The following is a 27,638-nucleotide window of genomic DNA, read 5'->3' as shown; positions in this document are numbered from 1 at the left end:
TGGAGTAGGTGGTGTCCGGCAATGGAGGAATTGCTAATGGCTGCCCCCAGTATAACCCTAGTTATGAAAAGAGAAGGGTGAAAAGCATGCACTGAAATGCTCATAGGTTTGAAGGAGTGTTTATTTATCTTTGTATGTGTCAGAGTGGTGCAATTAAATATTTTTAATTTAAAAAAATGTTTAGTTTGGGTCTGCTTTAAGTGCTCATTAAACCATGTTTTGAGGTGTATCACTCAGCCCTTAATTATTAAGATTTTGACTATACTTGTCCCATTTCTAACACACTCGATGATCTTCCAGCTTTTGACCTCTGGCATAAATTACGACCACCCCCTCAGGCTTTTAATTCAATATCACACGTATGTCCATTTGTGGATACGAGGTTGGCTCCCTCCCCCCACGGGCAACCTCAAGTAAGTTAGCTCTTTGTCTTCTTATCCAATGTTGGCCAATTGTGTAAATCCCTACGAGCAGAAATCCATTGGTGCTACTAGTGGTTAACAGTCTGCTGTTTGCCCAAGAAGCTATCAGACTATGCATATAGAATATCATTTTAACTGTGATAAGCGAGATATTAGAATTTGGGGTCTTTGACAGCTGAGGCCTTTCTCATAGTGCTAAAGTAAAAAGAAACTGTAAAAAAAATACCATTTTCAAAGATATGTTCAATTTCAGCAAAACTACATAAGTCCAAATGTTACAAAATATGTATATCTGAGTAGACCTGGGTCTCTAGTTTTCAGAATGGTAACATTTATGACCAGGGCCGCCTTTAGAAATTTCTGTGCCCCTTACTGGGAAAACCACCTGGGCCCCCCTCATGTCAGATCACAATCTACAAAAAACGCTTTTTAAATGCCTAAAAGCACGGGCGCTCTTATGCCCGTTTTCGTTTTTCATTTGTAAGGTCTGGGGCACACTAGAGCACTTTTTGGAATGATTTTAGAGTTTTGAGAACTGTAAGCGCTTTATAAAAAAGCTTTGCTAATGGCAAGCTACGGTGTTGAGCCCACTAGAGTGATTGTGATTTTGGAAATCATAATCGCAGGACATGCAGTTTTTTGTGAGCGTTTGTACTCAGATACACAGTATATGAGTTAGCATAATCGATGGAAAATGCAGCTGCAATCACCTACAAAGTGCTTACACCAGGGGCGGCTCCAGGATGTTTTTTTGAGGGTGCTATGCAGGTGCCAGACCAACTTCCAGGATAGCTTGTGACCTGTGCCGCAGGAACAAATGGGCGTGTCCATGCACTGGAAAAAGGGCGTGTGTGTATATTACACACACCAGCTAAATGTCATGTACTTCACATGCTCTGTGATGTGCATGGACATATGAAGCTTTCATTTGAACCATGATAGAATGTATTTTAACAGATGACATGCTAATCTCTTGTGTTTCTGGGCTGAGGAGCTGGGACAGTGACAAAACACCTGAGGATCAATGCATTCACATGTGCATTATACGTGTGCATGAGATCTCAGATCCAAAACCAACACAGCCATCTGTACATACTGTCTATAGACTAGAGCACACTACAAAGACATGCTACATGCATACCTCACACACAGGCAGTATTCCTCACTGTCTCCCTGTCCTGATGAATTCCTTGTAGCATAACTCTGGTTATCAGCTTTGTTCAGAGCTGTAAAGTTTGTAAACAGCCAGTAAGGAAATCAGTTACAGCTTTCTCTGCTCTGGATACTCAAACTGTCTCCACCTGGGGAGGATGGAGACTGAAGTGAATAATGATGAGAAGATGCATTCACAAGGAGGGGGGTCAAGAGGTCTCTGTGAGAAACGGAAAGCTGGTGCTGCTATTGAATGACATGATTATACCAGCAAGCATCCCCTCAGAGCTTGCAGCTCTGGCCAAGTGTCTGATAAGTGTCTTTATGTGCTTCATGGTAGAACCCCCCTGGCAGGGCCCTAGAATTCTCTAGGCCCCACCCCAGACACCTGTCACTGATGGTCTATCTTCGGCCCTGTTTATGAAATGCATTGAATGTTCTGACACTCCAGGGGCTTTGCTAAGAAAGAATGACATTGTTGCATTAGTTGAAAAAAATGGCCTAGAAAAATCCATTGGTGCTATTTGTGATTAACAGTCTGCTGTGTGCCCAAGAAGCTATCTGATTATGTATATAGAGTATCATGTTACCTGTGACGAGTGAGAGAAGAGAATTTGTGGTGTTTGAGAGCTAGGGCATATGCCATATGGATTTTCTTCAGAGCCAAAGTGAATCAAAAGCCATAAAATTGTTATTTTCATAAACTCTTCACCAAAATAAAACAAAACAAGAAAAAAGGAACAGAATTGAAAAGAGAATACCTAAATAGTTACGCTTATAGAAGTAAGTAGGCACCAGATGCTGGCTGACGTATACTATGCTTCACCCCTTTTAAGGCTGTGCTCACGAAGATCAATTTGTATGTCTTGAAGGAGAGAGAAGTTGGAGCACCGGCTCACGCACATAGGACATTTATTGGTGGTTGCATAGGCAATAGGATATTACAGCAGAGTAAGAGAGGAGATACCGGCCTTACAGCCGTTTCACGCCAACTGCCGCTTCTTCAGAGACCAGAGGGTATCAATAGGTATACAGACAAGTAGTCACTTATATATCTATAAGGTAAAACCACTTACCACTCCCCACTGTCATAGCATCGCTACCGAGTGCTTGCCGCCCTTACCGCGGCTCGAAACGCTTATGGGGTATGCCCCACCCCCTACCAGGGGTCTCGTGACGCAGACCAAACGGCGCTTGCTTCGGCTTCCTTCACAGATGCGTCCTTGGTTACCGTTGTAACCGTGGTAGCGCTGACAGTGGGGGTGTGGTACTGTAAAGAGATAAACAAAAACATAAAAATCCAGCCTATGCAGAGAATTTAAAATACATTAAAACAATACTAGGTACGCTAGCATCTACAGAATCAACTAAAATTCCATATATCCATCAATATGCCTTTAAAAAGCAATGTAGCTTGTTGCGCTCATTCAGTCCCATTGAATAGCAGGCATATGTCAATGAGATTAGACGTGCTTCCTCTTGTAATAGCATTTGTTTATGATTGCCTCCCCTATGGGGGGATAGGTACTTGTCTAAGTCCCATAAACTTCGAACCTCCTGTTTTTCCATCATGGCAGTCCTTTTTATGGGCTAAAAAACTACCTGCTCTCACACCTGTATGAATGGAATTTACCTGTTGTTGAAATCTAGTGGCTAGTTGCTGTTCAGTCTTACCAATGTAGAACCTCTTACATGGGCATACTATTCCATACACAACATAAGTGGATCTACAGTGTAGATAATCTAAAGGTGACCATACATGGTACAATTTTTTCATCCAATCTTACCAATTCTATGTAGTATAAATGAACTGCCTACATTATCCTTTCAGTATATTCCCTTAATTTACCCTTATACTACATAGAAATGGTAAGATTGGATGAAAAAATTGTACCATGTATGGCCACCATTATATGGATATTTTTGTTCCCCCCAACTGTACCATTTTTCCCAGCATAAACTGGTCGCAGTGGTTACAGGTTCTACACTTGTAGTTTCCCTGTGGATGAAATCCTTGAAGCCAATTCTCTTTTTTAACTGACCTTAGTTCACTGGAGGTAACCATATCTCCTATTGTACGTGCCCTTCTAAAGGTAATAAGGGGTTTAGTGTCTGCAAGAGGGCTAAGAGAGGGGTCTAGCTTTAAGACCGACCAGTGTCTGAGGATACAATTACAAACCTTCCAAGCCATTGGAGAGTAGTCAAACACCATTACTACCTGATCATTATTACGACCATGTTCCTCTCTTTTTTGTTTTTATTTCTTTCTTTCCATATTAGGTCAGCACGATTCTTGCATTTGGCCTTCAAATAGGTCTTAACCACCAAATCTTTGGGATACTGTTTTGCTAGGAAACGCATTCCCAGATCAAAACTTTGTTTTTCAAAGTCACACTCAAGACTATTGTTCCTCTTTAATCGTAGAAATTGGCCAAATGGAATGCCATTCAAAGTATGCCTAGGGTGGTAGCTGTTATACCGAAGGAGAGAAAAAGTAGCCGTTTCTTTACGGTATCCTCTGGTTAGGATCTTATCTCCATCGGTAAACAGCTGCAGGTCGAGAAATTTGACCATCCCCCCCAGGCACCCGTGAACTGCATTTTGAAAGGATTAACATTAATGTAGTCCACAAAGTTCTCAAAACTGAGCTGGACTCCTTTCCAAACGATCAGGATATTGTCCACAAATCTAAGCCAACATGCAATCGAGTTGCGAAAGGGATTGGCATTACAATGAATATGTAGCTCCTCCCACCTTGCCAAGAATAGATTGGCAAAGGTGTGTACTACCGCCGTTCCCATAGCAACACCGGATGCCTGTTTGTACCATTGTTCTTCAAAAATGAAAGCATAATGATTAAGGACAAACGTTAGGCAAGTCATAAGAAATTCAACCCAATTCTGGTTTCCACCATGTTCCATCAAAAACCCACCAATCACATCCACCCCTAATTTTTGTGGGATTCGTGTGTAAAGGCTTACTACATCAATAGAAGCCAAAGTATAGTTTTCCTTCCATTCAAGGGTGCTAATCTTTCTAAGGACATCTAATGTATCCATCAACAGTGATGGTACCTTCTCCAGAAAGGGTTTCAGTACAAAATCCAGCTATTTAGACAAAGGTTCTGTCAGCGAGCCCTTGGCCGACACAATAGGGCAACCTGGTGGTTGCTGGGCATTTTTATGAATTTTCGGGAGAAAGTACCACACTGGTTTAATGGGGAAGGAAGGTAGTAATCCTTCCCCCATTTTCTTAGTAATTTGGCCTGTCTCTACCCCTTTTTGCAACAGTGATTATTTGCAGTTGCTTTTTGTATTGTTCAATGGGGCTTTTGGATAGTTTTACATAGTCCCCTGGGGTACCTTCCAGGAGTCTCATAGCTTCTTGAACATAGTATTCCCGAGACATTATCACTAAATTCCCCCCTTTATCCATTCTTTTTAGAACTAGTCTTTCATTGCTTTGTAAATCTTTGAGGGCCTTTAATTACCCTTCACTAATGTTTGTAGCATCAGAGGGGTATATTAATGCTCTCATATCAGCTTTAACGAATAGGTCTAATTTCTCTATTGGGGACCCGGGGTTACAGATGTATAATACCCAATCCAAAATCCTAACCAAAAAATTCACAGATCGCAGATACCCCAAAAAACTACTAAGAGATGCACAACTGAAAGCTAAGATACAGAATCCTCCGCTCCCCACCAACAACTCTCAGACAAATAACACACCCCGATTCATCACAAAATATAGTGCCCAACACTCATCCATCCGTAATATACTTGACAAAAGGTGGGAAATCCTATTACAGGATCCCCACCTCCGTCCCATTCTGACCCCCAAACCAGCAGTCACCTACAGACGTGCCCCCAACCTACGCAGTTTACTGGCTCCAAGTAAACTACGCACACCCCAGGCAACCCCCCCCCCAGACTCCAATATGTTCTCCTGGGGGGTCTGGGCCATGCAACCACAAAAAATGTCTAGCCTGCAGTTTCGTCCACCAGACCACGACGTTCCAATCCCAGATTACCAAAACAGAATACCAGATCAAATACCAGCTCACCTGCGAATCAAAATATGTAATCTACATTATTTCTTGCCCATGCCAGCTCCAATATGTGGGTAGGACCACTCAACCCGCGAGATCGAGAATAGGACAACACAAAAGGAATATAATCAATAAATACCCTCTGCACAGTGTATCATGACACTTCACCACCTGCCACAACAATAACCCAGAACTATTTCACATCACACTCATTGACACAATCCCACATAACCGTGCCAACTCGTTTGAGCTCCTGAAATCGCGTGAGATGTATTAGATCCAAATCCTAAAATCACTTACTCCAGATGGCCTTAATGAGCAGCTGGAAAAAATGTATTAACATATCATCCCTCCACAGATTTTGTCTCAAGCTTTTTATTCGTCCTCTCCTTTTATAGAATAGTCGTCTTATGACCCCTTTTTATTGCATACTGTGATAGCACTGTATTTTATGTCTATTTTAGATTTGTATGGTATTTTTATTTAGGTTATGTATTAGAATTTTTATTGAGAAAGTTACCCAAATCAAGTCGGTCACCATGTCTTTTATTGTCAGAACACTGCATCGCTAAAAAAGATGCAGAGATATCTAAGTGCAATATCGATGTTATATCAACATACCTATATGCTGTTTAAGTTGATTTGGATAAAAACATTACCTTACAAAAGCAATGTGATATGCTATCCACAAATTGTATTTGAGGCTATGGACTGTTTATATATTTTCCACTGGAGGGCAGCAGCGCTCTTCATGGAACACAACTATCTACGTCTGTTGTACAAAAAAGAAAAAAATACAAAGTTTCTACAAAAAAATGTATGCCAGATTATATATATATACGCCTTGAATATATAGTTGCTATATGAAACAGTTTTGGGCAACTCGCCCTCTATCCACCCCCTCCTTTTTTCTTTGTATAGTGCTGCCCACCACTTATGCGGAAGTGCGATGCGTTCCACACTCTCCGCATATGAAACCAAGTGCGCACATGCGCACCAACACACTGCCACGCCGCACTCGCCCCACAATCCCCTGCGCACGGCTGCCATTCCCAGACAGAGCAGCGCGCGCATCACCACTGCTTGCCTCCGCCCAGCCCCTTCGCATTGGCCAAATAAGCAAATACAGGCCAATCACGCTGCTTGCACTGTCCCACCCCCCGCACGGACCCTGGCACCTCCCACAATCCTCTCATAAACTCTGCACACACGTAGTGTCGGCACAGAGGTGCCAAGCATCATCCCAACGAGACGCTGGTAAGTTTTTATTCCCCTCCACTCACACAACCTATCATCATTACCTCAGACACTCATGTACTACACCTGCCTCTCCGCACCTAATTGTAACTCACTGCCTTATTTACCAGCACAATCCAATAGTCATATATTATCCAGGTAGAGAATAGTGCGAAGTCACTAAAATAATCATTTAGTTGTACTTTAACTTACGCAATGTCTAACACACGAATAGGAGTAATTTTTAACATGCCAGCACAAGCAAATAAGCGATAACACTTTTTCATACCAAAAAGATTATGTTTGTATGTAATTTACTATACAGCTGTACCACACACAGTTTGCTGATGCATGCCATGTATCTCTGTCATTTTCAGTGTTTGTTGCTCCTGACCCTTATTGCCTGAAGAAGCGGGTTGATGCCCGTGAAACGCGTTGCGAATGTATATTGGGAGCTTTTGAATAAATTATATGTTTTGAAAATTGACAGCTTTGTCGTCCGTTTATGGTTAGCTGGTCCACCACCGCAACCAAAACATTTTAAACTTTTTAGTTATTTTTATACTTTCGGCGCCTCTGTATTTCTTAACGCATTAATGCTCTCATATCAGCTTTAACGAATAGGTCTAATTTCTCTATTGGGGACCCGGGGTTACATAGGAAATCTTTTGTTGATTTTTTTGGGTTATAGAATTGTCTGGGTGGACTAATCTCTTCGAGCTCAGTTCCTGTTGTTGGCTCAACATTGTTCTCCTTCAATAAAGATTCCAAAATTTCTACAGCCACATAGTCGCTTTGAGTCAGGTCACAAGCAGGCATAAATCCCAGGTCACCAGGATGTACTTCCTCCTTTACATTAGAACCACCCTTTTCTTTACGCCAGGATGCTATAAGCAGCCTCCTGATAGATTTATACCAGTCCACCTCAAACCGCAGTTTATCAAAGGGGCAAGTTAATGAAAAGTTTAGACCCTTTAACAACCCATTCAAACAGTCATTAGATAGATTAGTACCTGAAATATTGATGATTCTCTGGCTTTCTTGTTTATCATAGTTGTCTATTTGTTCTTGTGATATTTCTTGCCAGGGGTTTTCCTTTTCCAGGTTACTTTCTTTTTCTTTTTTTGCTTTAAATCTTCGCCCTTCTCGGCGGATGTTCCTCCTAAAGGGGCTCATGCACATGATTCTTGTGTGTCAGGGTCGGGGTCTGATTTAGGGTGGGTTCTATCAGTATCCGAGTCAGAACTAGAGTCTGTTGTCCAGTAGCTTTTTGAGGGTCTGGTTGGTCGTCTCCTTCTCGATTGAGGGTTAGATGTTTGACTCCAATCAAATAATCGTCCTTTCAGATATTTGTCTTGGTCACGTTGAAACGTATGAAGTTTTCTTTCATTAATATCGTTCAGTATCTTCACCAGCCGATTTTCTACCTTGGTAACAATTTTTTCCAATTGCTCTGGTGATGGCAGCTTTGCTAGCTCTTTTTTACACTCTGAGATTTCTGTCGTTGCTTTGTTTTATTCCACTTCAGTGCAGTCTAGGACTATCGCTTGTAGTTTGAGCGCATTATCCAGCTGTTGCTGGTTCCATAACTTGATGAATTCTGGATCGTTGCTATATTCTGAGTGTCAGGAACCGGCCCGCGGCATGCCTGCATATACGGTTCCCGACTGCGGGCTTGACCAGATCAAGCGGGGAGCAGCCTTATTCAAGCTAAAAACAAGGCTGTGACCCCTCAAACGCTTCTTACTGCCAACACTAGCTGTTGCTAGACACGTCCACTCGGCTGTCGAGTGCTCAGCACGCAAGCCGCGTTTTCGTATGCGGGTCAGCTTTGCGCTTTAGGCCGAATACGGGAACGCCATGCACACACACGCACAATTGCAACCTTACACTGTAGTGAAGCAAAACCACTAACAGTCGTTCCGAAAAGATACTGTTAGCCACTCTGAGACTTCCCACTCTGCCGTCGAGCGCAGAAGTGCACCATACACACAATGCAATTACAATCTTATATGGTAGTGTTGCTCAGTCATACAATCAGGCAAGGACTTATACACAGTTACACTTCAGTCTCTTCTAGGCTATGAGTGTTAGTTTAGTACAGAAGTCAAACTTATTAAATAACGATTTAATATTCCAGGAAAAAAAAGTGGAACAATGCAGAAAATAATATATACAAAAGATGTACAAAACAAAGTAAAAAAAGTTACAAAATAAAAGTTACAAGGATACACACAAAACAAGTTGCCAAAATAAAAGGGAAATAAACGTGAACGTTTACCAGCGCAAAAGTCCAACCGTGGAGGGACACGAATTTACCGATTCGATCGGGATCAGCTCTGGCGATGTGCTACCCTCAAGAGAAGATGATTTGTGACTGTCCCAGGCTTGAGTTATATAGTCCACTTGGGGGCCTGGGGCATTGAATGTTCCATCCCCAAAACTAACGCAATTTCCCCGTTTGTGACATCACGGTCTGCCGAGCCCCTTGTCACATCTGGGCTAGCTGTGACATGTGAATTTCAAGGCTTTTCCTGTCGCACTTTGCAGACTTCAAAGCAATTCTGTGTTAGTTTTGGATCTTTCAGAGATTTCAAACCACTTCCATAAAATCCCATTTCCACAGGTAAAAATTGTATCAAAAGGACTTCAACCCTTCACCCACTTCCAGTAGGCTGTCATATGTAAATTTCAAGCATTCCTGTGTTAGCTTCCACTGTCTCCAGAATCTGGTAGTCTTGCTTTGTGTATTGGGACAATGGGCCGTCTCCTGAGCTCAAAAGCCATGCAGACAAACCAATTAGCAGTGACCCACTCTCAGAGGAACTGCATACAGAAACTCAAAGTACTTCATATGGTCAAGACAATCACACCTGAGACAGCAGATTAGAGCTGAGGGGCTAGAGGCCTAATGAGCCATTTCCTTGCCCCAAGCAACTCAAGGCAACAGCTCCCTTCTAGCAGACATACACGTGACACAGGCAGAAAAATGAAAGAATATGTTCCTGTATTATCCTTAACATCATAACTAGCTGTGATATTATGACAAGCTGTGACATTATGATACCTCCTCCTTTAAATTGGGGCAGGGCAGATGACCTTCCCAGGTCATCCTGCCAGAGCATACAACGTGGGTTCTGCTTGACGGGACAGCCCATCAGCATTCCCATGATTGTTCCCTTTCCTATGTTGAATAGTGAAGCTATATTTTTGGAGAACTAAGCTCCATCTCAGCAATTTGCCATTGTCACCAGAAACCCGATGTAACCAACTAAGAGGGTTGTGGTCGGTGACGATCGTGAATATGCGACCGTAGAGATAGTGCTGCAGCTTTTGTAGGGCCCATACAATTGCCAAGCACTCCTTCTCTATGGTGGCATAAGCTACCTCCCGGGGTAGCAGCTTCCGACTTAAATACAGAATCGGATGTTCTTCCCCAGTTTGGTTTACCTGGCTTAACACAGCACCTAGGCCAAAGGCTGAGGCGTCCGTCTGGACTACAAACCGTCAGCTGGGTCGGGCGCTTGCAACACGGGAGGGCTGGCTAAGGCCCTCTTCAGAGCTGTGAATGACTGTTCACATTCTGGCGTCCAGAGAATCTGCTTGGGCAGCTTATTTTTTGTGAGGTCTGTCAATGGCTTGGCGAGGGCACTGTAGTTGGGGACAAACTTTCTATAGTACCCAGCAGTTCCTAAGAAGGACTGAATCTGTTTCTTCGTTTGGGGGGGTGGGCCAGGACACAATAGCATCTACCTTCCCAGTATCTGGATGAAGCTCTCCCCCCCACCACATGTCCCAGGTACTGTACCTGTTTCATACCTATCTGACACTTGCTAGGCTTGACCGTTAGTCCTACTGCAGTGATGCGTCCCAGAACCTGTGACAGCTGCGCTAAGTGGTCTTTCCAGTTGGCACTAAACACGGTGATGTCATTTAGGTAGGCGAGAGCACAGTGTTCCAATCCTTCCAGGAGACCATTTACAACCCTTTGGAAGGTAGCTGGGGCATTTTTCATTCCAAAAGGCATCACATTAAATTCAAATAGACCTGAGGGGGTGAGAAAGGCAGACCTCTCCCGTGCTGCAGCTGTCAGAGGGACCTGCCAGTATCCCCGACTCAAATCCACGATTGTTAGATATTGCGGGCCAGCTAGCTTATCGACCCTCAGCATTGGATAAGCATCTGAAGCAGTTATCAAATTTAGTTTTCGATAATCTACACAGAACCGAGTGGTCTGGTCCCGTTTGGGTACTAGCACTACAGGTGATGCCCATGCGCTGTGCAATCGTGGGATCACCCCTAGTGACAGCATTTCCTCAATCTCCTTGCTGATGTGGACCTGAACCTCAGGGGAGACTCTATATGCTGACTGTCGAACCGGCTTGTTATTTCCGGTGTCAACATTGTGTACAGCCAGGCTGGTCAGACCAGGGCCCAGCCTGCTGCTCTGCTGTCAACTCCGGATTGATCTGCACCTCGGTAACAGAGTCGGTTTCCTGGGTGGAGGCCAGGATGTCAACCAGGGCCTCTGCTTCACTGTCCGGTAGCAAACTGCAGACAATCTCTCCCTTGCGATTCAACAAACACCTTTAGCATCTGTTTCAGAGTACCATTGAACCACTCACATAACCCATTTGTCTGGGGGTGGTAAGGGCTGGCCATGATGTGTTCTACCTGCATTTGTTTACAGAGGCATTCCATAAGCGTGACATGAATTGCGGGCCGTGATCGGTGAGCATTTCGCGGGGAAAACCGACTCGTGAGAAAATGCGCACCAATGCTTCCGCAACCTTGTCTGCCCGTATGGAGCTCAGGGCTACAGCTTCAGGGTAGCGAGTGGCATAATCTACCACCGTGAGAATGAAACGTTTCCCTGTGCTGCTGGGTATTGCCAGAGGCCCAATGATGTCAACAGCAACCCTTTGGAAGGGCTCGTCTATGATGGGCAAGGGCCTCAGTGGGGCTTTGTCTGTGTCACCTGTTTTGCCGACCCGCTGACATGCGACACAAGACCGGCAAAAATCAGCAATATCTGTCCCCATGTGGGGCCAATAAAAATTGTGGGCAAGACGGGCTTTGGTCTTACGGATCCCCAAGTGACGAGCAAGGGGCACCTCATGTGCTATTCTTAATAGCTGCTCCCTGTACCTGTGGGGAACAATCCTCCACCTCAGACGGCTCAGAGGGAATACCCTCGCTGTACAGTCTGCATTGCTCCCAGTACACCCTCACTTTGTCGCCCTCAGCCGGTGCCCTGTCCGCCAGACCCCTGAGCTCTCTCAGGCTGCTATCAAGTCGTACAGCCTCAGAGAACTCAGCGCTGTCGGCCACAGGCATCAGGGGGGTGGCAAACTGAAAGGCCTCTGGGTCCTCAGAGCCAGACTCTGAAGTGGAGGAGACCGACCCAGTGACATCAGCCCCTTCAGTGGACAATTCGTCTGCTGCAGCCCGGTGAGCACTGCGGGTAACCACTGCAGCTGATGGAGCGTTCACTGTACACATATCATTATGCAACACATCACATATTACATCAGCATTATCTGAATTCATGGTAACAACGTGTCCCTCTCCAGGCCTGGGCACTAGAGATTCACTAGGGCTGGCTCCTAGTACACAGTCCTTAGCCCCTGGGGGCCCACCAGCTCCCCCCACTTGCACAGAGTTATCAAACAGTACTGAACTACTGCTGGGGATGCAGGCTCCACGGGGGTTGGAGTAGGCTTATACCGGGACACTAACCGTCCCAGGTCAGTACCCAACAAAACGTTCGTGGGGATGGCATCCGTTACCCCCACTTCTTTCATTCCGCTGCCAGCCCCCCAATCTAGGTGAACCAAGGCGGTGTGTATGGCGGGGGTGACACCCCCAACTCCTTTGGCAGCCATAGTCTTGCCAGGAATGTACTTCTCGGGATTCACAAGCTGGGGGTGCACTAGAGTCACCTCTGCTCCAGGGTCTCTCAGACCGGTGGTAACTGTATCTCCAACCGTGACAGGTTGAAGATTCTCTGCATAGCTACCTGCATTCCTGGTGGCACACAACGCATTTCGGGCCCCGCCAGAGTTTGGGGCTTCCTTCTTCTTTTCTGGGCACGTAGCACTGATGTGACCCGGTTTGTTACAGGCAAAACATTTCCGAGTGTCAACGGTGGCTGTTTTACCTCCAGGAGGCTGCGGTGCTTGGCTTCGCTGGGTGCTCAGAGGAGAAGGTCTTGTGGTCTTTTCTCCTTACGGGCGCCGTAGTCCTTCGAAAATCAGATGCTCGATTGGACGTGTAGGAATCAGCGACTTTCGCGGCCTCATCCACGGTCTTCGAATCTCGGTCCCGTGCAAACTGCCGGACTTCAACAGGGCAAGTGTGGAGGAACTGGTCTTTTATTATCAGTTCCTGCAGGGCATCAAAGTTTTCAACCGCCAGTCCTTTTAACCTCTGCTGGAAGGCAGTGCGCAGGTTGCAAGCATGATCCAGGTAACTGTCATCAGGACCTCGCTGCTGCACTGTCCTGAAACATTTGCGATACACCTCTGGCGTGAGGTTGTATCGCGCAATGATGGCTTTCTTAATTGCCTCAAAGTCTGCTTCTTCCTCCTGGGGGAGACTCACAAACGCCTCCAGGGCCTTGCCTCTCAGCCCTGGTGTGAGGTATCTTGCTTACTGCTCATGGGGCACTATGGAGTCTTTGTCCATAGCGGGGAACTTATCCAGGGGGATTCTGTGGACTCGCTCACCTTCGCGTTCTGCGGGTCCAGCAGACCTGTTCTGCGGCTGAAGTTTAGCCAACTCTAGCTGGTGTCGCCGTTCAGCACTTTCCCTCTCGGCCTGGTGTCGCCGTTCAGCTTTTCCTTCCTCTGCCTGTCGGTGCAGTAGGATCAGCTTTAGGCGCAGTTCAGGATCAGCCGAGTTCAGTAGCTGTAGATCAGCTTCCAGAGATGGCATCTCCCTGTTCAGTGGATCGTCCAGGACATTGTCTCCACTCGCATTCTGTGGCGGGAGCGATTCCTCCTCTGGCGTGTCGTGAGCTGCATCCACTGGCAGTGGAGCACGGGCTTGCTCTGCTTCATCATACTCCTCGAGGGCACAAACTAATTGCTCCTTAGTCTGGCCACTCACCGTTTCAATGCCTTTGTGCTCACACAGGTTGAGTAGTATTTCTTTGCTTTGCCTTGCATAGCTGGTTGCTTTCTGAGCCATCGTGTTGCAAAATAAAAGAAAAAGGGGGAGGGGAGCAAAATGCCAAGTGTGTATCTTTGAGAGAGAGAGAGAGAGAGAGAGAGAGAGAGAAAAAGAGTATATAGATTCTGCACTGAGAAGACTTCTGTAGGCTAGTCGCTTCTAGCAAGCTTCCAGCCTTTAGTACTCAGAATAGTGAGCTAAACTGTGTACTAATGTACTAAACGTTCCCACCACTGCCAGCCAATTATGTCAGGAACCAGCCCGTGGCACGCCTGCGGGTTTGACCAGATCAAGCGAGGAGCAGCCTTATTCAAGCTAAAAACAAGGCTGTGACCCCTCAAACGCTTCTTACTGCCACCACTAGCTGTTGCTAGACACGTCTGCTCGGCTGTCGAGTGCTCAGCACGCAAGCCGCGTTTTCGTATTCGGGTCAGCTTTGCGCTTTAGGCCGAATACAGGAATGCCACGCACACACACGCACAATTGCAACCTTACACTGTAGTGAAGCAAAACCACTAACAGTCGTTCCGAACGATACTGTTAGCCACTCCGAGACTTCCCACTCTGCTGTCGAGCGCAGAAGTGCACCATACACACAATGCAATTACAATCTTATACGGTAGTGTTGCTCAGTCATACAATCAGGCATGGACTTATACACAGTTACACTTCAATCTCTTCTAGGCTATAAGTGTTAGTTTAGTACAGCAGAAGTCAAACTTATTAAATAATGATTTAATATTCTAGGGAAAAAAGAGGAACAATGCAGAATATAATATATACAAAAGATGTACGAAACAAAGTAAAAAAGTTACACAGCGCAAATGTCCAACCGTGGAGGGACACGGATTTACCGATTCGATCAGGATCAGCTCTGGCGATGTGCTACCCTCAAGAGAAGATGATTTGTGACTGTCCCAGGCTTGAGTTATATAGTCCACTTGGGGGCCTGGGGCATTGAATGTTCCATCCCCAAAACTAACGTAATTTCCCCGTTTGTGACATCACGGTCTGCCGAGCCCCTTGTCACATCTGGGCTAGCTGTGACATGCGAATTTCAAGGCTTTTCCTGTCACACTTTGCAGACTTCAAAGCAATTCTGTGTTAGTTTTGGATCTTTCAGAGATTTCAAACCACTTCCATAAAATCCCATTTCCACAGGTAAAAATTGTATCAAAAGGACTTCAACCCTTCACCCACTTCCAGTAGGCTGTCATATGTAAATTTCAAGCTTTCCTGTGTTAGCTTCCACTGTCTCCAGACTCTGCAGATTGCTTTGTGTATTGGGACAATGGGCCGTCTCCTGTGCTCAAAAGCCATGCAGACAATCCAATTAGCAGTGACCCACTCTCAGAGGAACTGCATACAGAAACTCAAAGTACTTCATATGGTCAAGACAATCACACCTGAGACAGCTGATTAGAGCTGAGGGGCTAGAGGCCTAATGAGCCATTTCCTTGCCCCAAGCAACTCAAGGCAACAGCTCCCTTCTAGCAGACATACACGTGACACAGGCAGAAAAATGAAAGAATATGTTCCTGTATTATCCTTAACATCATAACTAGCTGTGATATCATGACACTTCGCTGTACCTTCTAAATCCTCTTGCTGCAATTTCTTTCTCTTTGTATCTCCTTAGGTTGGCAACTGTCCAAAACAGTTTTACTTCTCGTTCCGACAGCCGGAACAGACGTTGCTTGGCTATTTTCACTTCCAGAACTTTGCTGAAATAACTGCCCTTTGCTGGATTTACTAGGAAAGTTTCCCAGTCCATCCTGTCAGACAGAAAACGTCCCACAGGGTTCTGCTCCGTCCCACTTGCAGACGGGGCTTCCAGACTTCCCTTGTTTGAAGCAGGATCCTGCATCTGTGCACACGCCGAATTCACAAGTCAGTAATGCGTATAGAAGTAGAGTAGGAAGGCACCAGATGCTGACTGATGTATACTATGCTTCACCCCTATTAAGGCTGTGCTCACGAAGATCAATTTGTATGTCTTGAAGGAGAGAGAAGTCGGAGCACCAGCTCATGCACACAGGAAATTTATTGGTGGTTGCATAGGCAATAGGACATTACAGCAGAGTAGAAGAGGAGATACCGGCCTTACAGCGGTTTCACGGCAACTGCCGCTTCTTCAGAGACCAGAGGGTATCAATAGGTATACAGACAAGTAGTATATAGTATATCTTTAAGGTTAAACCACTTACCACTGTCATAGCATCGCTACCGAGTGCGAGCCATCCTTACCGCGGCTCGAACCGCTTCCGGGGTGCCCTACCCCTTCCCAGGGGTCTCATGACGCAGACCAATCGGCGCTCAGGAGGCGTCTTCTCCGGCGCTCGCTTTGGCTTCCGTCGCAGATGTGTCCTTGGTTACCGTTGTAACCGTGGTAGCGCTGACAGTGGGGCGTGGTACTGTAAAGAGATAAACAAAAACATAAAAATCCAGCCTATGCAGAGAATTTAAAATATTAAAACAATACCAGGTATGCTAGCATCTACATTGGTAAGACTGAACAGCAACTAGCCACTAGATTTCAACAACATGTAAATTCCGTTCTTACAGGTGTGGGAGCAGGTAGATTGATAGCCCATATAAAGGACTGCCATGATGGAAAAACAGGAGGTTTGAAGTTTATGGGACTTAGACAAGTACCTATCCCCCCATAGGGGAGGCAATCGTAAACAAATGCTATTACAAGAGGAAGCACGTCTAATCTCATTGACAGATGCCTGCTATTCAATGCGACTGAATGAGCGCAACAAGCTACATTGCTTTTTAGAGGCATATTGATAGATATATGGACTTCTAGTTGATTCTGTAGATGCTAGCATACCTAGTATTGTTTTAATGTATTTTAAATTCGCTGCATAGGCTGGATTTTTATGTTATTATTCATCTCTTTACAGTACCATGCCCCCACTGTCAGCGCTACCACGGTTACAACGGTAACCAAGGACGCATCTGTGACAGAAGCCGAAGCGAGCGTCGGAGAAGACGCCTCCTGAGCGCCGATTGGTCTGTGTCATGAGACTCCAGGGAGGGGGTAGGGCATACCCCGGAAGCGTTTTTCGAGCACTCGGTAGCGACGCTATGACAGTGGGGAGTGGTAAGTGGTTTTACCTTATAGATATATAAGAGACTACTTGTCTGTATACCTATTGATACCCTCTGGTCTCTGAAGAAGAGGCAATTGGCGTGAAACAGCTGTAAGGCCGGTATCTCCTCTCTTACTCTGCTGTAATGGCCTATGCAACCACCAATAAATTTCCTATGTGCATGAGATGGTGCTCCGACTTCTCTCTCCTAAAGACCTGAAGACCTAAATAGTTACCTTAGGGACTCAGCTTCTTAACCACTCGCCGACCGCCCACTGTCAAAGTGGCACCCCCAGGACCGGGTAACGCCAATTGGCGGCGGCACCTGGGGGACTGAATTGCCGGGAATCGCGCGCATCCGCCGGCATTGGGCTCTGCCCACCCGCGACGTCAACCCGCCGGCCAATTAGCAGCGCCAGCAGGTTGTTAACCCCCGATCTGCCGCATAGTAAGCGTATAATACACTTTGTAATACTGTATATACAAAGCGTATTATACAGGCTGCCTCCTGCCCTGGTGGTCCCAGTGATAGAGGGACCACCAGGGCAGGGGGCAGCCCCCCTAGTAAACACACACAAACACTGATCCTGCCCCCTGATCGCCCACAGCACCCCTCAGACCCCCCCCCACCCCGATCACCCCCCCAGACCACTGTTTGCACCCAATCACCCCCCTAATCACCCATCAATCACCCCCTGGCACTATCTGTCAATGCTATATTTTATATTAGGTCATAAACTGCCCCCCTGGGGGCTACTGATCACCCCCCACAACCTCAGATCCTCCCCAGACTCCCCCCCCCCCCCGTGTACTGTATACATCTATTCTCCCCTGTAATCACCCACTGATCACCTGTCAATCACCCATCAATCACCCCCCTTCACCACCTGTTACTGCCACCCATCAGATCAGACCATTTGCGGGCACCTGATCACCCACCCACACCCTCAGATCTCCCGCAGACCCGCCCTCAGATCACCTCCCAAGTGCATTGTTTACATCTGTTTTCCCCTCTAATCACCCACTGATCACCCATCAATCACCCATCAATCACCCCCTGTCACTGCTACCCATCAGATCAGACCCTAATCTGCCCCTTGCGGGCACCCAATCACCCGCCCACACCCTCAGATCACCCTCAGATCACCTCCCCAGTGCATTATTTACATCTGTTCTCCCCTCTAATCACCCACTGATCACCCGTCAATCACCCCCTGTCACTGCTACCCATCAGATCAGACCCTAATTTGCCCCTTGTGGGGACCCAATTACCCGCCCACACCCTCAGATTGCCCTCAGACCCCCCCCCGATCACCTCGCCAGTGCATTGCTTGCATCTATTCTCCCCACTAATCACACTCTGATCACCTATCAATCACCCGGTCACCACCTGTCACTGCTACCCATCAGTTCAGACCCTAATCTGCCCCTTGCGGGCACCCAAACACCCTCCCACACCCTTAGATCGCCCTCACACCCCCCCCCCCCTGATCACCTCCCCAGTGCATTATTTACATATGTTCTCCCTTCTAATCACCCACTGATCACCCATCAATCATCCCCTGTCACTGCTACCCATCATACTCATCGGATCAGACCCTCATCTGCCCCTTGCACCCAATCACCCAGCCACACCCTCAGATCGCCCTCAGACCCCCCCTAATCACCTCCCCAATGCATTGATTGCATCTATTCCCCCCTGTGATGAGCTATGTGTGAGCGGCTACTCGCCACAGTCAGGCACAGAATCTGACGTTTTCAGATTAAGAAACGCCAGATGCAAGAGTAGTCAAGGGATGGCGGGTCACAGCAAATAATCAGATAACAGACAGTACAGTTGGATGAGGCGAGAGATTAGTCAGAAAACGGGCCGGGATCGGCAACGGGAAATCAGATATGTGAAGTACCAAGGATCAGACAAAAGATTAGTGATTCAGGCAGAGTCGGCAACAGATCAGAACGCAGAAGAAGTAATGCAAGGGTTAAACAGGAGAATAGTCAGAAGGCAAGGCAAGAGTCATACACAGTAATCAGAATACAATATCAATGAAAAGCAATAGCTAGCTATGTGCAAAATCCCTGGGGTCCTGCCAGATCAAAAGCACTCAGATCTAACTGGGTCTGCGGCTTAACAAGGACTGTCAGCTACAACAGACACCAGAGCACTGACAGCTCAAGGAATATATAGGCAACTCTGGGTCTGCAGCCCTGCCCCCTGAACAGGTGATCAATCAGGGAGTAACTAGGGCGGAGATGTGTCAGCTGATTGCTGGTCAGCTGACACGCTTCCTAAGTTTATAAGACTTCTCACTTGCTGCGCGCATGTTTGAAAGTGCCAACATTACTAGCCTCCTCGAGAGACCTGCGTGCAGAGGAAATGGAGTCACTCCTGGAAGTCACGGAAGTGCCTGCCCTACAATGCTGACTGCGAGCAGGAGAGGTGAGTCTGCTATTCCTGACACCCCCTAATCACACCCTGAGACACCCATCAATCACCTCCTGTAACCACCTCCCACCCCTAGCACACCTACCCATCAGATCAGGCCTGAATTTTCCCCGTGTGGGCTCCTGATCACTCGGCCAAACCCTCAGATCCCCCTCAGACCCCCTTCCAATCACCTCCCCAGTGCATTGCTTGCATCTATTCTCCCCTCTAATCACCCCGAGACACCCATCAATCACCTCTTGTCACCCCCTAGCACTCCTATCCATCAGATCAGGCCCTAATCTGCCCCCTACGGGCTTCTGATCACCTGGCCAAACCCTCACCCGCCCCACCGCAGTGACAGAATTTTTTTTCCCCTGATCACTGCTGGTCTCTACGACAAAAAATAAAATCTTCTATGAACTCACCATACTCCTAATAGAATACCTTGGGGTGTCTTCTTTCTAAAATGTGGTCACTTGTGGGGTACCTATACTGCCCTGGCATTTTAGGGGCCCTAAACCGTGAGGAGTAGTCTAGAAACCAAAATGCCTCAAAATTACCTGTGAAATCCTAAAGGTACTCATATAACGTTAGGCCCCTTAGCGCACCTAGGCTGCAAAAAAGTGTCACACATGTGGTATCGCCGTACTCAAGAGAAGTAGTATAATGTGTTTTGGGGTGTATTTTTACACATACCCACGCTGGGTGGGATAAATATCTCTGTAAATGGACAATTGTGTGTAAAAAAAAAAAATCTCATTTACAGAGATATTTCTCCAACCCAACATGGGTATGTGTAAAAATACACCCCAAAACACATTATACTATTTCTCCTGAGTACGGTGATACCACATATGTGACACATTTTTGCAGCCTAGGTGTGCTAAGGGGCCCAAAGTCGTGAGCACCTTTAGGCTTTACAGGGTAGCTTACAATTTAGCACCCCCCAAAATGCCAGGACAGTTAACACACCCCACAAATGACCCCATTTTGGAAAGTAGACTCCCCAAAGTATTCAGAGAGGGGCATGGTGAGTCGGTGGCAGATTTCATTTTTTTTTTGTCACAAGTTAGCAGAAATGGAAACTTTTTTTTTTGTCACAGTGTCATTTTCTGCTAACTTGTGACAAAAAATAAAATCTTCTATGAACTCACCATGCCTCTTAGTAAATACTTTGGGATGTCTTCTTTCCAAAATGGGGTCATTTGGGGGGTATTTATACTATCCTGGAATTCTAGCACCTCATGAAACATGACAGGTGCTCAGAAAAGTCAGAGATGCTTCAAAATGGGAAAATTCACTTTTTGCACCATAGTTTGTAAATGCTATAATTTTTACCCAAACCAATAAATATACACTTGTTTTTTTTTTTTTATCAAAGACATGTAGTACAATAAATTTGGACAAAAATGTATATAGAAATTTTACTTTATTTGAAAAATGTCAACAGAGAAAGTTAAAAAAAAAAATCATTTTTTTTTACAAAATTCATGTCTTTTTTTGATGAATATAATAAAAACTAAAAATCACAGCAGCAATCAAATAGCACCAAAAGAAAGCTGTATTAGTGACAAGAAAAGGAGGTAAAATTCATTTAGATAGTAGGTTGTATGACCAAGCAATAAACCGTTAAAGCTGCAGTGGTCTGAATGGAAAAAAAGTGTCTGGTCCTTAAGGTGTTCTATGACTGCAGTGGTGGTTAAATATGTATGTCCTGAGGTTGTATTACTGTTATATTTGCAAATAAGATATTGTAATTACTGATAGGGTACAATTAAATAACCCCCCCCCCCGCCCCCCAAAAATATACACCTTTATTTCCAAGTATAATATTGTCACCATACATAGGGTGACCAGGAGTCCTCTTTTGCCCGGACAGGTCCACTTTTTCCGACCTGTCCGGGGCGTCCTGGCGGGTTTTTTAAATGTCTGGGTAGTCGGTAGTGAAGAGCCGTTTGGGAGCCGAACAAGAGCCGGCTCTTTAAAGGGAGCCGAGCGGCCAAGCAAGCCAGAAGAGCCGATGCTTTCTAAAGAGCCGGAATTCCCATCACTAGACTGAGACTCTGTCTAGTGATGGGAATTCCGGCTCTTTAAGCATTGGCTCTTCTGGCTCGGCCGCTCGGCTCCCAAAACGGCTCTTCATGATGGGAACAGGGCTGGATTTACCATTAAAGTACCGAGGCACAGAGCCTACAGGCGCTTGATTGGAGGAGAGGCGGATCCCACCGCTCCCCGAGTGTCTCTCTTCTTTCCCTCCCCGTCTCTATGCAGACGCTCCCTCTTCTCGTTTCACTACTTCTCAGCGTAATGCTGTCACGTGCTGCCTGGCTGTGCTGCTTCTGACTGCAAAGACATATCCTCCAGAGCCAGCGCGGGTGGATTAAATAGAGAATTGCATGATGCAGCCAGACAGATTGGGATGAGGACACCGGCATACATGCTTGGCATTCCTTTGGGTGAGCTGCTTATCTGTGCTGTTTCTTCCCCCCTCACTAATCACTCCAAGCTCTAACACCTCTCATTTCAGCGTTCTGCATTAACTCCCTCACTGCTGGATAGGAGTTCCTAGTTGGGATATGTGCACTGTCACTCTTTTCTATGATATGATAGTCTTCTTGCCCTGCCCTTCTGCCCACATCACCATAAGCAGCATACAGCACTAACTAATTTTTAAACTTTTTATCCCATCTGTTGATATTGTACTTAGCAGTTTTCATTCTTGGCTCCTAGCACTCCAGTTTCCTTGGTATGAATTTATTTGGGGCGGGTTTCCACAGAGAAACACAGAATTCCACAAAGAATTCCACAGAGCCCAATAGCGCTGCAATTCAATCACACTGTGGTGCAGTTTTGGGGGCATTTCCATAAATATTTGTGGGAGGAGTCTAAGGCGCTAGAACTCCAGTGCCTATAGGCTCCTGTGATGTAAATCCGGGCCTGGATGGGAACCAGCCAGACCGGCGCATAGCAGCCACACGGTGGACTTTAAATGCTGGACGTGACCGATGATGTCACTTCCTGCATTTGAATTCACCGGTGCACGGCTGGTGTGGCTGACTTGGCTCTTATCTCCTGCTGATCTGAGGTGTGTATGCTGCCAATCTCATTGCATTTGTGGGGAAATCTGCTGCCAATAAGATTGCATTTGTGGGGAAATCTGCTGCCAATAAGATTGCATTTGTGGGGAAATCTGCTGCCAATCTCATAGCATTTGTAGGGAAATGTGCTGCCAATCTCATTGCATTTGTGGGGAAATCTGCTGCTAATCTCATAGCATTTGTGGGGAAATCTGCTGCCAATGAGATTGCATTTGTGGGGAAATCTTCTGCCAATAAGATTGCATTTGTGGGAAAATCTGCTGTCAATAAGATTGAATTTGTGGATAAATGTGCTGCCAATAAGATTGCATTTGTGGGGAAATGTGTTGCCAATCTGATTCCATTTGTAGGGAAATATGCTGCCAATCTCATTGCATTTGTAGAGAAATATGCTGCCAATCTGATTCCATTTGTGGGGAAATCTGTTGCCAATCTTATTGCATTTTGTGATCAGCCAGCCCTCCACCATGTGGTCTGGAAAAAAAGAAAACGTCCCTCCATGCCCGCGAAGTTGGACAGCACACTGCTAAGGTCTTGTATATTTGGCCCCACCCATGACCACGCCCACATGCTGTTGTGATCGTCCTCTTTTTTGGAAATCAAAATATGGTCACCCTGACATTCAAATGTTGTGATGGGACACATGAACAAATTAAATATGTAGGTTTTATCTAGAATAGCATTGTTTATTTTAAAACTAGGCGATGGAATTGTAGAAAAAGTGTATTTTTTCATTTCCCCCCTCATTTTTACCATTAAAATGCATAGAAAATAAAGTAATTACTGAAAACAAATACCACCCCCAAAAAGCCTAATAGGTGGTGAAAAAAACAAGTTATAGATCATTTCATTATGATTAGTAGTAAAAGTTAATGGGGAATGAAAGGGAGGAGTGCAGAAATGTGAAAATTGCTCTGGTCCCCAAGGAGTAAAAAACATCAGTGGTCAAGTTGATATATTGCAATGTAGTTGGTGGGACAGTAGGAGTTAGTGTAGTGTGTTGTGTAGTGTAGCTTATTTGGTTCTACATCAGGAGTTAGTGTAGTGTAGCTGGTGGCGCAGCAGGAGTTAGAGTAGTGTAGCTGGAGGGGTGCAGTAAGGGTTGGTGTGGTGTAGCTGGGTAGTGTAGCTTAGATAGGGTAGCTTAGAGAGAGCTTGGGGGGAAAGGTCTACAAGATGTTCCTGCAGCATGGATGCACCAAAGTTAGTAAATTTTTTCCTGAATTTGTCCTCACACACACGCGCGTACACACACAATTTGTATGTAAAACATACCTGCAGGTGATTCTGGGGGTGAATAAAACTGCCCCTCTGATCTTGGCCCAGGTGGCAACAAAACAGCTCGTTCAGAAACAGTTTGTATCATCAAACGACCTAAAAGTTAACACAAACAACTTTACAATGCTAGGTTAATCGTGTATAACTTTATTAGTCTTCTTATATCACCTTGAACTGGAACTTGTATAGCAAAACTATACAGTTTGTTTACAAAGAGTTACTGTATAAAATTAAATTTCTATTACGCAAAAGTATTTCTAACATCATCTAGTTGGAAAATGTCTTTTTGATAGTCTGATTATTACCAATGCTCAAAAGTTATAAGCTACATGATGTATTCAACACTCAAAGAGCAGGTTTCATCTGCTAAATAACCACAGGTATTAGTGGGTGCTGCACAGTCCACAAAACATGCTGTTCAAATGCTCTATAAATTATGAGGCTTATTATGACTTTAGTGATAATTTCCAAGATGTAACGCCTGGAGCCCACTATGGAGCAGCTTCCCGATATCAGAAACTGCTAGTGAATTCTGATTTGCAGTTTTGTGATTTTAAACGCATTTGATTTTGTCCTAAGCCAGTGAATGTGATCACTCTGAAAACGCGACACATACTCCATAACTGTATTTTGTGGTAGATCTCCTTTATAAATACTTCAATTATCTTTGTAGGGGCTTTTCCCAAATCTTTGTGCATTATGCATTACACCGTCCAGTCAAAAAATGAGCCAGTTACACAACTCTGTTCTAAGTGACATAGCAGGCCTTACAGAGCACTGTCCATACAGCAGTTGCCAATTAGTCAGTGCACTCTGCAGAGGGAGCGTTAAAGTCATGGCCAATCGAAGTCTTGTTCATTTTTAGAAAAGTCAGCCAGTCAACAGTCTATGTTGAAAAGTGAATGTGCTTATCACTAATAGCACCTTCAGTCCACACTGTCTGTAATGCTGGGAATACACGGTTAGATCCAGCGGCTCGATTAGCAGCCAGATCGACTCCCGCCGTGTCCCCTGCGTATCCCTGCAGATCGATTCCCGTTCGCCCCCGCGGGCGCTTCCCTATTGGGTATCGAGCGGGGAATCGATCCGCGCGGTGATCGGACCTATCGGACCTGGGCGACCAAGTGGACAGTGTCGTGCGCAGCGGGTTACGGGGGGGGGGGGGGGGTGCAGCGGTATAGCAAGCATAGTTACCCCATTATGGCTAGTATAGTTACCCCAGTATAGCTAGTATAGTGCCCCAGTATAGCTAGCATAGTGTCCCAGTATAGCTAGTATAGTGACCAGTATAGCTAGTATAGTCCCAGTATGGGTAGATAGTGCCCCAGTATAGCTAGTATAGTGCCCAGTACAGCTAATATAGTGTCCAGTATGGGTAGGTAGTGCCCCAGTATAGCTAGTATAGTGCCCAGTATGGCTAGTATAGTGCCCAGTATAGCTAGTATAGTGCCCAGTATGGCTAGTATAGTGCCCAGTATAGCTAGTATAGTGCCCAGTATGGCTAGTATGGTGGCCAGTATAGCTAGTATAGTGCCCAGTATAGCTAGTATAGTGTCCAGTATGGGTAGGTAGTGCCCAGTATAGCTAGTATAGTGCCCAGTATAGCTAGTATAGTGTCCAGTATGAGTAGGTAGTGCCCAGTATAGCTAGTAAAGTGCCCATTATAGCTAGTATAGTGCCCAGTATAGCTAGTATAGTGCCCAGTATAGCTAGTATAGTGTCCAGTATGGGTAGGTAGTGCCCAGTATAGCTAGTAAAGTGCCCAGTCTAGCTAGTATAGTGCCCAGTATAGCTAGTAAAGCGCCCAGTATAGCTGGTATAGTGCCCAGTATAGCTAGTATAGTGCCCAGTATGGGTAGGTAGTACCCCAGTATAGCAAGTAAAGTGCCCAGTATAGCTAGTATAGTGCCCTAGTATGGGTAGGTAGTGCAAACCCCCCCCCCCCCAAGCGGCCCCCCACCCCGCGGCCATCGTTCCTGTTACTTTCTGAGCTGGCAGCCGCTTGTTCTCTTAGATTCCCCGTAGGCCCTCTCCTCTTAGCAGTATCTTCTATTACAGCAGCGCGTCTTGTGGCTGCTGCAAGGAGGGAAGAAAGCAGGACAGCGGTTCCCATGGTAACGGTGATGCATATCGCCGCTACAGGAAGCCGCTGTCCTGCTTCCTTCCCTCCTTACAGCAGCCGCAAGACGCGCTCCTGTAATAGGAGATGCTGCTAAGAGGAGAGGGGCTACGGGGAATCTAAGAGAACAAGCGGCCGCCAGCTCATAAGGTAACAGGAGCGGCGGCCGCGGGGGGGGAGGGGCGAGGTGACAGACCCGCTGCGGCCTGGTGGAAAACTGCCAACGGACCAGCAGTGGTTGGGGACCCCAGACGCACACAGTGATATTTGAGAAGTGGAATGAAGATTATTGGATTTACAGAAAGTGTGCAATAATTGTTTACACAAAATTAGGCAGGTGCATAAATTTGCATCACAAAAAAGAAATGAAATCAATATTTAGTAGATCCTCCTTTTGCAGAAATGATAGCCTCTAAAGGTCTGGGGACTGAGATGGCCATTTCAGAATGTTGTACTTGTTCCTCTGCATGAATGCTTTAGTGGACTTTAAGCAGTATTTAGGGTTGTTGTCTTGTTGAAAGATCCAGCCCCGGCGCAGTTTCAGCTTTGTCACTGATTCCTGGACATTGGTCTCCAGAATCTGCTGATACTGAGGGGAATCCATGCGTCCCTCAACTTTGACAAGATTCCCAGTCCCTGCACTGCCCACCCCGCCCTATAGCATGATGGAACCACCACTATATTTTACTCTAGGTAGCAGGTTTTTTCTTGGAATGCTGTGTTCTTTTTCCTCCATGCATAACGCCTCCTTGTTATGCCCAAAGATCTCAATTTTAGTTTCATCAGTCCACAGTACTTTATTCCAAAATGAAGCTGGCTTATCCAAATGTGCTTTAGCACACCTCAAGCGGCTCTGTTTGTGCTGTGGGCGGAGAAAAGGCTTCCTCTGCATTACTCTCGCATACAGCACCTTGTGTAAAGTGCGCCAAATGGTTGAATGATGTACAGTAACTCCATCTGCAGCAAGAGGATGTTGTAGGTCTTTGGTGCTTGTCTGTGGGTTGACTTTGACTGTTCTCACCATTTGTCGCTTCTGTCTATCCGAGATATTTCTTGGTCTGCCACTTCGAGCCTTAACTTGAACTGAGCCTGTGATCTTCCATTTCCTCAATATGTTCCTAACTGTGGAAACAGACAGCAGAAATCTCTGAGACAGCTTTCTGTATCCTTACCCTAAACCATGATGGTGAACAATCTTTATCTTCAGGTCATTTGAAGGTTATTTTGAGACCCCCATGTTGCTACATTTCAGAGAAAATTAAAGGAGGAGGGAAACTTACAATTGACTACCTTAAAGGATACCCAAAGTGACATGTGACATGATGAGATAGACATGTGTATGTGTATATTTACTTTTTTTTTTTACTGTAATTTTTTTTTTTATTAAACATTTTAGTTGGGTATTTTTGGAAGGGTGGGATGTAAATAGTAATTTTTTTATGTAAATGTGCTTATTTATTTATTTTTTTACATGTAGATGTAGTTTTACTATTTGGCCACAAGATGGCAACTATGAGTTTGTTTACATTACGTCACTCTAAGCATGACATGTAGTTAATAGGCCAAAGTAGTTAATCTCCTGT

General features: G+C 45.6%; 1 protein-coding gene across 8 annotated transcripts in view; it reads right to left on the bottom strand.

The window, feature by feature from the left end:
• Positions 1 to 27,638, bottom strand: part of STARD3NL (STARD3 N-terminal like) — a 673,845-nt gene that overhangs the window by 523,042 nt on the left and 123,165 nt on the right. For 3 of the 8 annotated variants that reach the window (XM_068236409.1, XM_068236410.1, XM_068236411.1), the window contains 2 exons: positions 23,934 to 24,032; positions 2,651 to 2,844 (listed from right to left, as the gene is read on the bottom strand). In XM_068236409.1, coding sequence (XP_068092510.1) covers positions 2,663 to 2,844; positions 23,934 to 24,032 — 281 coding nt within the window. In that variant the 3' untranslated portion in view covers positions 2,651 to 2,662. Of the gene's footprint in view, positions 1 to 2,650; positions 2,845 to 16,241; positions 16,449 to 23,933; positions 24,033 to 27,638 lie in introns of those variants that run through there. The other 5 variants (XM_068236415.1, XM_068236413.1, XM_068236414.1 and 2 more) reach the window with 3 other exon arrangements.

The sequence above is a fragment of the Hyperolius riggenbachi genome, chromosome 5 (genome assembly GCF_040937935.1).
Source record: "Hyperolius riggenbachi isolate aHypRig1 chromosome 5, aHypRig1.pri, whole genome shotgun sequence".
NCBI lineage: Eukaryota > Metazoa > Chordata > Amphibia > Anura > Hyperoliidae > Hyperolius > Hyperolius riggenbachi.
The sequence above is the reverse complement of the archived record's forward strand: the minus strand, read 5'-3'. Positions and strand labels throughout refer to the sequence as shown.